The sequence below is a fragment of the Microcaecilia unicolor genome, chromosome 1, assembly GCF_901765095.1.
Source record: "Microcaecilia unicolor chromosome 1, aMicUni1.1, whole genome shotgun sequence".
NCBI lineage: Eukaryota > Metazoa > Chordata > Amphibia > Gymnophiona > Siphonopidae > Microcaecilia > Microcaecilia unicolor.
In genome coordinates this window covers 250,526,331-250,541,290 of record NC_044031.1, presented here as the reverse complement: position 1 = coordinate 250,541,290, position 14,960 = coordinate 250,526,331, and the positions used below count along the sequence as shown (strand labels likewise).

General features: G+C 39.7%; 1 protein-coding gene across 1 annotated transcript in view; it reads right to left on the bottom strand.

The window, feature by feature from the left end:
- Positions 1-14,960, bottom strand: part of MLH1 (mutL homolog 1) — a 52,793-nt gene that overhangs the window by 18,282 nt on the left and 19,551 nt on the right. Inside the window, exon 5 of the mRNA XM_030205536.1 lies at positions 9,894-10,002. Coding sequence (XP_030061396.1) covers positions 9,894-10,002 — 109 coding nt within the window. The remainder of the gene's footprint in view (positions 1-9,893; positions 10,003-14,960) is intronic.

The window sequence follows — 14,960 nt, the reverse complement described above, 5'->3', positions numbered from 1 at the left end:
TGCACTGGGTCAGAGCACCAGAACTTCTTCCATCTGTAGCAGACCGGGGAGGGCAATTTTGAAAACCAGTGTTTATGTGTTCTTTGAAAACTGCCCATCCCAATTGTGGGTAAAAAAAAAATAAAGTGTGCATGTTCTACTATGGCACTCTTTTTCAAAACTGATGAACGTCCATCTACCGAAAACATCTAAACTGCGATTTTCAAAAGGCAGAACTTGGATGTTTTACACTGCAGTTTGTCCAAATAGCAAGAGGGAGTATTGGATGCATGCTTTGAGTGGGACTAGGGTGGGCCCAAATTGGGACGTCTTTCAGCAACAATGGAATGGGAAGAAATGTCCAAGGCAAAAAAAAGGATACTTTTATCTAAACCTGTTTCAATCTCATCCTGTTCAAAAATGGCTGTGAAATGGACATGGTTTTTGTTTTATATATTATCAGCTGGATGTCCTTTTGAAAATGCCCCTCTATGTGTTCAATTTACCCGCACTGTCAACAGACTTTCCAGAGAAAAATAATACAGGTCTAGTGGCTACACTCTCGGCTACGCTCTCTAATGTTTTTCACATTTTGTTGTGTCGCTGCATCAGGCTTTTATTCATGTAAATGATTTTCTTTCTACTTATCACAAACATATTCCACATCAGGGGAAAACTGTTCTACTGGGGAACAAAGGATATACCCAGAATAACAAAACTGAAATGCAGTAACTGGGTACATCTCCCCCTTACTCCCAAGTCAATTTAGTAAAAACACCTTTGGCAGCTATCATAGCTGTGACTTTGGGATAGGTCTCTCCCAGCTTTCCATACCTAGATCTGTCAATATTAGACCTTTATGAAAGAGTTCAAGCTCTGTCCTGTCCTCTGAAATCTTCAAGTCATCCTGCCAGTTTTCAATTGGATTGAGGTTGGGACTCTGAGTGGGCCTCTCAAGGACATGTACCTTTTTGTTCCTTAGGCACTCCACTGTAGCTTTGGCTGTGTGGTTCCTGTGTACTTCAGCCCCAGTTTTAGCTCTCCTGCAAAGTCTGCTCAGTGTTTTCTCCATTCACTGTGTCTTCTATCTTGACAATTGTCCCAAATTTCTGCTCATGAGAAACATCCCCATAACATTATGCTGCTGCCACCTCCAAGCTTCAAGGTAAGGATGGTGTTCTCTGGGTGATGTGTTGTGTTGGGTTTGTGCCAACAGAACACTTTGCATTCAGGCCAAAATGTTCTATTTTAATTGGATCAGACAGTGGTAATTTTTGACACTTGGCTCCAGTATCGGCTATGTGGTCTTTTCCTTTGCATACTTCAAATGGGATTTAAACGATGGATTTTCTTGAGCAATGGCTTCCTTCCTGCCATCCCACCAGTGTTTGGGATACTGATTTCACTTGCACACTGTGGCAATTTTTGGCAGTAATATATTACTTTTATAATGATTACTTTTGTGCAAAAGTTAAGAAATAACTGTAATATATTACATTTTTCAGTAATGAGTAATATAGGAGAATTCTATACATGGTGTCAAAAAGTCGATGCCAATAAAAAACGTGCTAATAAACAGTGCTCAAAGTTAGGTGCCGTTTATAGAATAGCGTTTGGTACTGAGACCCGCGCCTAACTTTAGAGGCAAGGATTTACACGAATTAAATCCTATTGTAAATTCTTGCACCTAAATGAGGCATGGACACCCCTTATTCTGTAACAGCATACATAAATTGCAGGAACACCCCTGATCTGCCCATGATCACACCCCCTTTTTGGAACCGTGCATAAAATTTAAGTGCGGGTCCCGGCAGCTAAAAATGCACACGTAAATTTTAATTAATGCCATTTAGTGCCGATAATTGATTATTAGCACCCAATTACATTGCAAATGGAAATTGGGCACGCGCCTGAATTTCCACACGTAATTTTTAGCGCCATTTATAGAATTAAGCTGATAATTTCTTGCTACTTTATATCGTTCCTTTTAGTGACATCCATCTGATTTTCTTTACGTCACTAGTCACTAGGGATGCTTCCAGTTTCCGGCACTTCCTTTCAAATTAATAAACAGAAATAAAACAAAACATAGAAAAGCAAATAAGATGATACCTTTGACTGAATCCTTCAAACAAAAAGTCTACAACCCCAAAATAATCTTCAAAAATATTGCCTCTTCCCTTAAAATACCCAGGGAAAACCTACTGGGGTACAAGGAAAAGAAAGCCACGGAGAGAATCCCCCTTGTAGGGACATACAATCCAGAGCTGAAAAATCTGGGAAAAATCATAAACATTCTACAGACACTACTCCATGAGGATGAATTACTGAAAGAGATATTCCCAGCTCCACCAGTGCTGGCCTTCAGACAACCACCTAATCTGAAACACAAATTAGTGAAAAGCAAACTCCCAATACAAGCTCAAAAAGAAGACGACGGCACATAGCCCTGCAACATACAGTGGGGGAAATAAGTATTTGATCCCTTGCTGATTTTGTAAGTTTGCCCACTGACAAAGACATGAGCAGCCCATAATTGAAGGGTAGGTTATTGGTAACAGTGAGAGATAGCACATCACAAATTAAATCCGGAAAATCACATTGTGGAAAGTATATGAATTTATTTGCATTCTGCAGAGGGAAATAAGTATTTGATCCCCCACCAACCAGTAAGAGATCTGGCTCCTACAGACCAGGTAGATGCTCCAAATCAACTCGTTACCTGCATGACAGACAGCTGTCGGCAATGGTCACCTGTATGAAAGACACCTGTCCACAGACTCAGTGAATCAGTCAGACTCTAACCTCTACAAAATGGCCAAGAGCAAGGAGCTGTCTAAGGATGTCAGGGACAAGATCATACACCTGCACAAGGCTGGAATGGGCTACAAAACCATCAGTAAGACGCTGGGCGAGAAGGAGACAACTGTTGGTGCCATAGTAAGAAAATGGAAGAAGTACAAAATGACTGTCAATCGACAAAGATCTGGGGCTCCACGCAAAATCTCACCTCGTGGGGTATCCTTGATCATAAGGAAGGTTAGAAATCAGCCTACAACTACAAGGGGGGAACTTGTCAATGATCTCAAGGCAGCTGGGACCACTGTCACCACGAAAACCATTGGTAACACATTACGACATAACGGATTGCAATCCTGCAGTGCCCGCAAGGTCCCCCTGCTCTGGAAGGCACATGTGACGGCCCGTCTGAAGTTTGCCAGTGAACACCTGGATGATGCCGAGAGTGATTGGGAGAAGGTGCTGTGGTCAGATGAGACAAAAATTGAGCTCTTTGGCATGAACTCAACTCGCCGTTTGGAGGAAGAGAAATGCTGCCTATGACCCAAAGAACACCGTCCCCACTGTCAAGCATGGAGGTGGAAATGTTATGTTTTGGGGGTGTTTCTCTGCTAAGGGCACAGGACTACTTCACCGCATCAATGGGAGAATGGATGGGGCCATGTACCGTACAATTCTGAGTGACAACCTCCTTCCCTCCGCCAGGGCCTTAAAAATGGGTCGTGGCTGGGTCTTCCAGCACGACAATGACCCAAAACATACAGCCAAGGCAACAAAGGAGTGGCTCAGGAAGAAGCACATTAGGGTCATGGAGTGGCCTAGCCAGTCACCAGACCTTAATCCCATTGAAAACTTATGGAGGGAGCTGAAGATGCGAGTTGCCAAGTGACAGCCCAGAACTCTTAATGATTTAGAGATGATCTGCAAAGAGGAGTGGACCAAAATTCCTCCTGACATGTGTGCAAACCTCATCATCAACTACAGAAGACGTCTGACCGCTGTGCTTGCCAACAAGGGTTTTGCCACCAAGTATTAGGTCTTGTTTGCCAGAGGGATTAAATACTTATTTCCCTCTGCAGAATGCAAATAAATTCATATACTTTCCACAATGTGATTTTCCGGATTTAATTTGTGATGTGCTATCTCTCACTGTTACCAATAACCTACCCTTCAATTATGGGCTGCTCATGTCTTTGTCAGTGGGCAAACTTACAAAATCAGCAAGGGATCAAATACTTATTTCCCCCACTGTATCAATCTGTAAACCATGTCAACACATTTCACAGGATCCCATAGTCACTCACATGGGAAAAACATTCAGCATAAGGGGATCCTTCACAGGCCCATCTTCAAATATGGTATATATCATTCAATGCAAAAAGTGTGAAGGGTGCTATATTGGAAGGTGAAGGTCTGCGCGACAGTAACAGTCTCAAACAACTTGGTGCGTCCATTGAATGTAACCCACAATTTAGCAGAGTATAACAAGGCAAATCGAATCTGTTTGTTGTACAGCAATGTAATAGAATTCATGTGCTTCCCCTGTACGGTCTTAAAGCTCTTGTAATTTTTTATCCAAGGTGGCCTCAACTGCTGTGGAGACGCCCGTCATTATTTAGGCTGTTCAAGCTGAGCTGACAGATGGGCTCGGCAGGCTGTGGTTGTCAGCCATCTTGCCATCCACAGACCGCGACTTCTCTTTAGTCTATCGTGTGGATTTAGAAGCCGTCTCAGTGGATTTTGGAATTACCAACCCAGCAAGCGTGAGGCACAGCAATCCAGTAGGCAGCACAGATTGTCACAAGAAATTTTGGGTAAATTCAGCTGAGTAATCGCCGATTTTTAAGGGTGGTCGAGCAGAGCTCAGTTTTTCAGCTGCCACTCCATTGCATGGTGACACGTGACTCATCATTGGACCCATTTCTGAACGACACTTCAAATACTGGAACTCTATGATCAATCATTCTGATTGAACAGGTTTTTTTTCTTTGCTGGCATTGACGCCAGAAGACTCTGCTTGCTGCTGCCACACCGAGGACTACTGAATATAGATAATATTTGATTGATTTATGCATTGCTCATATGCTAGCTATTTTCATGTTTTTGTTTTGCTTATTTGATTTAAATATCTCTCTAATTGTATTGGATCCCTATATTTTAACACTTGAGTATTTGCTATTTAGATGTTTTCTTTGATAATGGATGTACTTCTAATTGCTAGAATTAATTTTATGTAATGTCAAAACAACTGTTTATATCCAAAAATTAAAAAGTAACTAAAACATATTATTTTTATAGTAACTTAACATATTACTTTCATTAAACAAGTAACTAGTAAATGTAATATATTACCTTTTTGTTATAATAACTAGTAACTTTAATATATTATTTTTACAAAGTAACTTGCCCAACACTGCACTGTGGTAACATGAATCTGGGCAGGTTTGGAGCCTGAACAAAGCCACACAGTAGATCCAGGTCAACACAAAATGCTACTTTATTAAAAAGTTCTAATTATGGGGGTCTTGTTAACTTCACAGGCAAGAGAGAAAACAACATAACTAGTCCTTAGATGTAAGCAAAATCCTCCTGTGGTCCTATTCCTGCAGGCTATGGCATGCACTACTGTCTCTAGTCAACAATATTCACCAGGGGTCAAGCAGACAGTTCTTCAAGGTACCAAGTTGAACCTGGCCTACCTATTGTTTAGGTTGCAGTTCAGAGATATGTGGTGGAGGCATATGCAAGTGGGCCTTCACTGCTTCCCCCTCTGGGCCTCCTTAACCTGGCTGTGCCCCTAGCTTTTAAACTTCCTGGACCATGCCTTTCTTATTTCACCCATCTCACGTCACTTTCCCCCTTTGGGTACTATGAATTTTAAGGTGGCTCTAACACTATGAGGGAGTGTCCTTGAGGGGGAAGTGGTAGTGTCCTATAGACTCTCTCACATACACATTTTGACTAGTCTTGGCCATGGAAGCCTGTAGCCCTTTCAAAGTTGCACCTGGCATCTTGGTTACCTCCATGATCAGTCTACGTTTTGCTTGTTCATTCAGTTTGGGGGGATAGCCTGTCTAGACAAGGTCTTGTTGGTGCCGTATACCTTCTGCTTCTTACTAATTGTCCTGCACATGATCAGAAGAATAGTCAGGAATTTCTTATTCTTTTATACTCATCCTCTGATCTATGTCTTTCACAGTTTTGTCCTGGAGCTCCTCTGCCAGCTCCTTGCTGCCCTGTATTTTTGAAGTCAGCTCTAGATTTTTATATCTGAGGCAAAGAAGCAGCAATGGAATTTGAACCCTGGTTCTCACTCTAACCATTGAACTGCTTCTCCTGTCTAACCCATGACTGTGTCTTTAATTTGAAGTGAACTACACTACAGAGAAGACCAAAAGGAATTGCTGAATGTGTCCAGTCATTGTATGACTCAGTACAATTTATCACAGGTGGGGCCTATTTACTGGGTGTGTGCTTTTGAAGATAATTGGTTGCACTAGAGCTTAGAGTATATAAGGGTGTGGGCACTTACCCATCAAGCTACTCCATGTTTCTTCCCACTTCAACTTCTAAGGATTTCTGGATATGAATTGAAACTTGAACTGTTTCAATGCATTTTACTTCCAGAAGTCTGCTTGACAGAAGAATCAGGGTTGTGAACTTGATCAAGTTCTTTCTGGTTTACATTTATTTCAGCACAGTCTAGTAGTGTTTACAAATTCTCATGAGATAATTTGCCTCTAAGAGCCAAAACTATATACTATCTGACTCTTCATCAGTAAAATACTTCTGCTCAACTGGAAAATGAAAATGGAAAGGTAAGTCATTCGATATTAAAAGAAAAACAAACAAAAAAACCCAATAACAAAGAAAAAATATTTCTGCATCAGGAAAGCTGGAGTAAAGTCTCTTTTTTACAAACTTTCCCTCTCAAATACTGTTGAACTTGCTTATTTGATGGCATGTAAAACTGCACTTTTTTATCTGTCAGCTCAGCTCTGAAACTCTCCTTTTCATTTGCTGGACAATGCTGTGTTCCTCTTTCCTCACATTTGAGGAACTCTGCTGGAACAATTTCCTTATTGTTCAGGTTTCTTTTCTCTTTCTTTTTAAATTATATTTCAGTGTAATCTAGTGTTGTTTGTTTATGATGTAACTTCAATAAATAATAAAAGTTTTTTTTAAATGAGCCATTAACCCCAATTTTAACCTGCACATTAACACAGTATGCAAAATAATTGTATGCACCATTTGCTGTAGCTTGCAAATAATATGCATATTAAAACAACTACATCTTTGGAAATGTCAAAAGGTATCTGATATTAAAGTTAACACTACTGAATGTGTGTCTAGTTTCCACAAATAATAGAAAAGATAATTTATATAGTTTTGCATCTCATTCTCGGTTATTAGCATTAACATTAATGTGTTGTATTAATAACTATCTAACAGGCATTCAATGTGCATTAAACACTGACATCAGTGCTGAAGAACTTTGATGCATAGAGGTCTTCAGCCACAGGAGGTAAGTCTACAAAGAAAGCTCTATCATTTAAACAGAAAATACATACATAAATAACCAGAATAGAAGCATATATGTGGGTAAGTGCCAAAAATCTGGTTACGCACCATACTGTCCATACTTTCATATAGTTGACAGCGCATATTTTACAGGTGGGCGTTGTAAGTAATGTAAGTTATGTATGCATGTTTCAAATCTAAGCCTGAGCATTTACACCAGTTCTATGGTTGGCGGGTTTGTGCCTAACCACATATGCCTATATATACCTGGTTATGCTAAAATTCTATAAAGGAAAGTTGGTGTCTACTTTCCTTTATGAAATATGTTCCACACGGGGCCCTTTACAGAATTACCTGTAAGAGAGTAAATTTATTTTCGGGCTAATTTATAAAGACACAGAGATATCTATTTATTATTATTTGTATTTTGCTCACACCTTTTTCAGCAGTAGCTCAAGGTGAGTTTCAAGTACACTAGGTATTTCCCTGTCCCTGGAGGGCTCACAATCTAAGTTCGTACCTGAGGCAATGGAAGGTTAAGTGACTTAACCAAGACCACAAGGAGCAGCAGTGGGATTTCAACCAGCCACCTCTGGATTTCAAGACTGGTGCTCCAACCACTAGACCATTCCTCCACTCTTTATAAATGACGCTGATGAAATTGTAGCTTAAAATGTTGCTGCAGATATTTGCAACTTCTCATGAGCAGGCATAAATGCACATGGGTGAAATATGCACATATTTTATAAAATATTAAGCATGTACGTTATGTCTCTGCTCAAACTCATCTTCCAAACACACCTACACACTGTTATGTGCCTTCTTGTCATGTGCATATCCCATGGGGGTAATTATAACAGAAAAACAAAAAATACTGGACACAATTTCAGCAAAAAATCTGCACTACAACGTCAATGATGAGCTGAACTCTCTACAACATTTAATCAATATACCATGTGGTATCCATTCTTTTAATCTTTATTTCTTTTCTTTCTTATTTTTACTTCAATTAATTCAAAGTGGAGAAAAAGACCTTAGCAGTCCCTGCATGGCGATACTGTGCTCAATGTGCTCAAACGCCAACGTTCCTCGGACTCCGTTATAATCCTCGGTCTTAAAAAAACTCCACTTCTGTATAATGAAATATATATGTATGTAATATTCAATCGTGATATTTCTTTCCTCAAATCTTGATATTATAAATATTACTTAATGTGGATTTACACATTACAGTCTTTAGAGCCAAGAGGGCTAAATTCACAAATAGAATGGTCTGCATTTTTTTGAATAACATTCTTTTGAACAACATGTTTTTTGGAAGGTCTTTTGAAAACATTGTTAGAATCCCAACCTGGAGTTGATTGGACCTGATTGGGATTATAAATAGGAGAGATTCCTTCCGGGTGGTGCTTTCACTGCGGGTGTTATATGAGTAAATAGACGCCATGTTGTAAGGTTAGTGGTTAGATGTCTTATGTATTTAATGATTATCTACACTAAGGTTTATGTGGTATTATTCTGTTTGATTGTAGATATTGTGATTTGCCAACAGTTACTTGGCCCCTTGAGGAAGCTTATACTACATAGCGAAACAGAGAGCCCCAGAAGGGCAAGATCAAAAGCTAAGTAACATTAAGTAATATTTATAATATCAAGATTTGAGGAAAGAAATATCACGATTGAATATTACATACATATATATTTCATTATACAGAAGTGGAGTTTTTTAAGACCAAGGATTATAACGGAGTCCGAGGAACGCTGGCGTTTGAGCACATTGAGCACAGTATCGCCATGCAGGGACTGCTGAGGTCTTTTTCTCCACTTTGAATTAATTGAAGTAAAAATAAGAAAGAAAAGAAAAAAGGTAACTATAACAGGCCATTTACATGTAAAAAAACTATTTATAAAATTACACCTAAATAAGGCACTTTTCAAAGTCATTGGTACAAGAGACATTTTATACATGTCAACTGGCTGCCTACAAGTTGCCCTCTCTCAATCTGGCTGGAAGCATGCAGCTTAACCAGTTAGCCACATTAAAAGGAAGCATTCCCAGCAGCATGTCTTGGTTGGGGGAGGAAAATATTGAAAAATCTATATACAGTTTTTTGTTTTTGCTGAAAATGTACCTAAGCGAAAGCAGGAACAAATGTCCACGAACCTCTGCTTTGAAAATTGATGGAAAGCCTGTGGACCTTCACCCAACATGGATGGTTTGAAAAGAAATGCCCACATATGCTCTTCTGTTTTTATTTTAGGACTGAGATGTAATTTGAAATTTCCTCTTCCTTGGTCATGCCTGCTACCAAAATCTATCAGGATAGCATAAACTGTAAAAGAATGAGCTCAAAAGAAAAGAGTTTAAGAACAAGACAAAAATAAAAGCAACCAGGAAAAATGGCAACATGAACTATCAGCCTGAACGTCAGGAAACGCAAGATAGCTTGTTTAAGAGGAAGATGAATCAAGAGAACTTTATTCCTGAATTAAAAACCTCAAATCTGGCCTCACAAACTGATTCATAACACAGTATTATGGAACATTTAAACATTAGCATCTTCAACTCCCGAGCAGTGTTGGTGCCCACCTACCTGAGTTGGGTTGTATTCATCAAGTATAGTTTAGTCTGATACTGTCCCAAAGCCCACTGAGGATTCACACAACCAACAAATGTCAGGCTGCCCAGCATCTCTTGCAGACCTGAAACACAGGACATCTAAAAATGAAGACACATATACCAACACAGGTTTGTAAAAGACAATAAAGTATTTGTGTCAAAGGCAAGCAACTGGAAGCAGGTCTTAGGCATGAGTACAGTCAGATTTTTGAAAACAGGTGAGTTTAATTTGGGAGGGTAATTTTATATAAACTAATTTTTGCACATATGTGGCTACATGTTCATGTACTATGGTGTCTATATTAGAAAAGGGGGAAAAAGTCTCAACTAATGCGGCAACTATTATCAAAGATTTTTGTTGCACAAACAAAAAGTCATCATCGACTAGAAAAACCCCCGTGAAAAAATATATTTACTTTTTTGTATTTTTATTTTGTGCTTAAACCTAATAGACTCTTGTCATGTACCATTTCCTCTTAAATCATAATTTTTCATGAAGTGCACAAAAACACTTATCTTTAACATATATGCTCCAGCTTGCGTGTTGATGCAAACGGTACGGTTTCGGTATTCTTCTTCAGGGAACCATACCACAAGACATTTGATAATAATTAATGCTTCATGCTGGAGATATCCACCTAAGTGGATGAACACTAGCTCCCACGTGAAAACAACAGTACAGAAGAAGAGTGGGAAATGGACCAATGACTCCAGGAGAAATGGGAGTTAAATTTAAAGAACCACTTTATTGAATGACTCGACACATGTGAAAAAGTAGAGACCCATTTAGCAGTACCGATATGAAATGTGCTGTGTGTATGTTTGGATGATACTAAAGGGCCTTTTCCTGGCCAAGTTTTGGTTTTAGAAAACAATTGTCTTCGAATAATATTCACTGTCTCAACTTCCGGTACTGCTAAATGGGTCTCTACTTTTTCACGTTTGCTGCTGGATTGTACGGATAGAGGAGAAGGAGGAGAAGTTCGCTGGGGACATCGATCGTTACCATCTCAACCCACTACAACCAAACCTCAGACTCCTGAGGCAGGCCTTCTGGCCGAAACACAGGTGTCTGTGTCGAGTCATTCAATAAAGTGGTTCTTTAAATTTAACTCCCATTTCTCCTGGAGTCATTGGTCCATTTCCCACTCTTCTTCTGTACTCATGCTGGAGATTACATCAAGTCCGGTTTGCTGGTGTTTCAGCTGGGGGTGGATCTAGTTCATTTATGAAGGTTTCAAGGTTGTTATCTTCCTGAGGTAGATTTTTTGGTAAGTTGATCTTTTCTTCGAAATATTTGGCTAGTTCATCTGCTGGTGGGAGGTCTTCTTCGTTGTTTTTACTGTTTTGATGTCTAGTAGATTGTTTATGAACTTGCATAGTTTCCTCGTGTCTTTATAGTCAAAACCTATTTGTTCTTTAAAGATTTTTCTTTGGCTTGTCTTATTTTATGTTTGTACCTCTTTAGTGTTTCCTTCCATGTGGTTATTGTATATTCATTTTTATTTTCTCTCCATGCTCGTTCTTGTCTTCTGCATTAGTTCTTTCAGTTTTTCGTTGTACCATGGGATTGTTTTGTCCTGACGGATCACTTGGGACAGCGGGCGGCCCTTGGCAATAACTCCTGGCAAATTCCTTCTTTCTCAGCGCCTCCAAGGGCTCTCTCAGGTATGCTCTAATTCTTCGCTGCTTGAGTTGTCTCCCATGGACTGGTGTCATCGGCCCTGTTGGCTTCCAGGGGGTCTCGGTCTACATTGATGTCCCAGCAGTTTCAGTGCAGTGATATTGCCGCCATCGGCCGTGTTCTTCAGTGACTGCTATCCATTTGCTCTCACATGCTCACATGTGGATAAAGATGAACTGGTCGATGTAGTGTATCTAGATTTTCAGAAAGCATTTGACAAAGTCCCTTATGAGAGATGCCTATGAAAATTAAGTAATTAAGAAAATTAAAAACCCATGGGATAGGAGGCAATGTTCTCTTGTGGAATAGGAATATGATTGATGGATAGAAAACAGAGGGTAGGGTTAAATGGCCAATTCTCTCAGTGGAGACGGGTGAATAGTGGAGTGCCCCAAGGATCTGTACTGGGACCGGCGCTAATTAACATATTTATTAAAGATCTGGAAATGGGAATGATGAGTGAGGTGATTAAATTTGAAGACATAAAACTATTTAGAGTTATTAGAATGCATGTGGATTGTGAAAAATTGCAAGAAGATGTAAGCATCCAAATGGTAGATGAGATTTAATGTGGACAAAAGCAAAGTGGTGCACATTGGGAAGAATAATCCAAATCATAGTTACTTGATGCTAAGATCCACCTTAGGAGTCAGCACCCAAGAAAAAGATCTAGGTGTCATCGTAGACAATACGCTGAAATCTTCTGCTTAGTGTGTGGCGGAAGCCAAAAAAGCAAACAGGATGCTAGGAATTAATTAGGAAAGGGATAGAAAATAAGACAAAGAACATTATAATGCCTCTATATCGCTCCATGGTGCAACTACACCTTGAGTATTGTGTGCAATTCTTGTCGACATATCTTTAAAAAATATAGCAGAATTAGAAAAGGTTCAAAGAAGGGCGACCAAAATGATTAAGGGAATGGAACTCCTCTCATATAAAGAGGTTATGACTCTTCAGTTTGGAAATGAAAGAGCTGAGGGGGGATATGATAGAGGTCTACAAAATACTAAGTGGTGTAGAATGGGCAAAAGTAAATTGATTTTTTACTCTTTCAAAAAGTACAAAGACTAGGAGACACTCAAAGACGTTACATCGTACTAAAACGAACAGAAGGAAATATTTTTTCACTCAATGAATAGTTAAGCTCTGGAACTCATTGCCAGAGGATTTAGTAACAGCAGTTAGTATATCTGGGTTTAAAAAAGGTTTGGACAAGTTCTTGAAGGAAGAGTCTATAGTCTGCTATTGAGATAGACATAGGGAAAAGCCACTGCTTGTCCATGTATCAGTAACATAAATCTTGCTACTATTTGGGATTGTCAGGTACTTGTGACCTGAATTGGCCACCGCTGGAAGCAGAATACTGGGCTAGATGGACCACTGGTCTGACCCAGTATGGCTATTCTTATGTTCTTATGTCTGATCATGTCTCTCGCCTTCTTGCCCACCATCACTGACTTTCTGTACCTTTTTGCATACAATTTAAGATTCTTACCTTGGCTCACAAAGTCTTACATTCAGTAACCCTATCTCTCTGCCCTTATTTCCCCCTACACTCTCCTCCAGGATTTTGCATTCAGCCTTGACTTTCCAGTTGACACGTCCCCTTGTTCACTGCTTGTCTAGAATCAACCCACTACTCAGCCTTCTTGTGTGTCACTCCCTCCATTTGGAATGCCCATCCCATGGAACTTCACTGTGAACAACCCTATTCCCAATTTCAGGCCCTCCTTAAAACTTACTTGTTCTCCCAGACCTTTCCTTTCCTCACTCCTTGATTGATCTGGCTCTGTTTCTCGTCCTGGAACAGATATACGTAATTATTTCCCTTCAAGCTATTTTTATTTTTATGTAGTTACTTTCTATTGTATTGATTTTATTATACACTGCTCTAATTTTTCATTGAAGGGCGGTATATCAAGTTCCAAATAAACTAAACTAGTGGTTATCCTGGTTGCACCTTTACCAGAAATCTCTGAAACAGAGGTTAAGCTTTGTCTCCCAATGACTAGTTGCTACCCAATGTGAAAATGTGTCAGCTGGAGAAAGCCCCAGGTTCTGGACATTGAAGGAGTACATTTTGTAGCACAGCACCTACGAAAAAAGTAAAAAATAGGCTCCCAGAACTAGCCCCAACAGTGCACAAATTTATATCTGCTCTGAAGATGGTGTAAATATGTGTGCTTTCTATGTGTGCACTTGCACACTTTATAAAACATATGTGAACATCCCAACTCTACCTCCACTCTGCCCAACCATGTCCCTGGGAATGCCTATGCACAGTCCAAAAAAAATAATACACAATTTTGTTTGCCACATGTACTTTTTATGTATTAATAATCTGTTTGCTAACATTGTTTGTTTACTTAGAAGTTTGATATACTGCTTTAGGTAAAAGGTCAAAGCAGTTTATAATAAAAACAATTCAACACAAATTTAAGAAAAGAACACCATTAAAAATAGAAAAGAATCAATCATGCAATCAAAAATAACACATAACCCAAGACAAGAAACAAAAGGAGGGAGGGGAAAAAAGGGGGTAAGGAGGGAACAGAGAGGGCGGGGAATGTCTCAAATTTGCAGGCCAATACCTAACTGGAACCCAATCTGAAAGCTGTTGATTGTTGTTGTGGGTTCAATTTCTCAATATAACTTAGCAAACAACCAATAGCCAGGGACTACAATCTCTTATTCAATGCTAACTGTTATTATTTACCCCCTTACCCTCCTTCCCTCACAATCAATCCAACATCATCATGTTAAAAACCCAAGCAGCCCTTGGGGTGTGTTGGTTCTTCACCTCCGCTGCCAACTGTACTAAAGACATACATAAGAACCTTCCCAATCCCTCCCTTCTCTCATACTTGCCACACAGTGAAGCACAGGAACGCACTCGCCTCCTCACCCACCATCCGACCCAGACCTTCTCCTCTCTCCCTCCCCCATTTCCACTACACAACAGAAAACACCCCTTCAAACAACCCACTAGCAATCAAAGGTGTTCAAAACATTACTCCTAATGCAGGGTGAAAGGGATTGAATACATAGAAGTTTGCTCTTCCTTCTTGCCTTGTTCTGTTCCATAAGTATGAAATGGTGCAGAGCACTGAGCTGATTCTAACAAGAGCAGATCCTCCTGACGCCAACTGAAAAAATGTTCTTCCTTCACCACCTCTGCTTTCCTAATGAACAATCTGACCTGCTTTCCCTTTATCTCCAATGGGCTTTTCCTATCCATAATAATCCAATCTGCCCCTAAATGAACTTCTTGCCCCAAAATCCCCTCCAAATACCTATCCATTCTCCATCAAAAGGCCCTGACCCTAGAGCAATTCTAGGAGTGCTTCAAAGTAC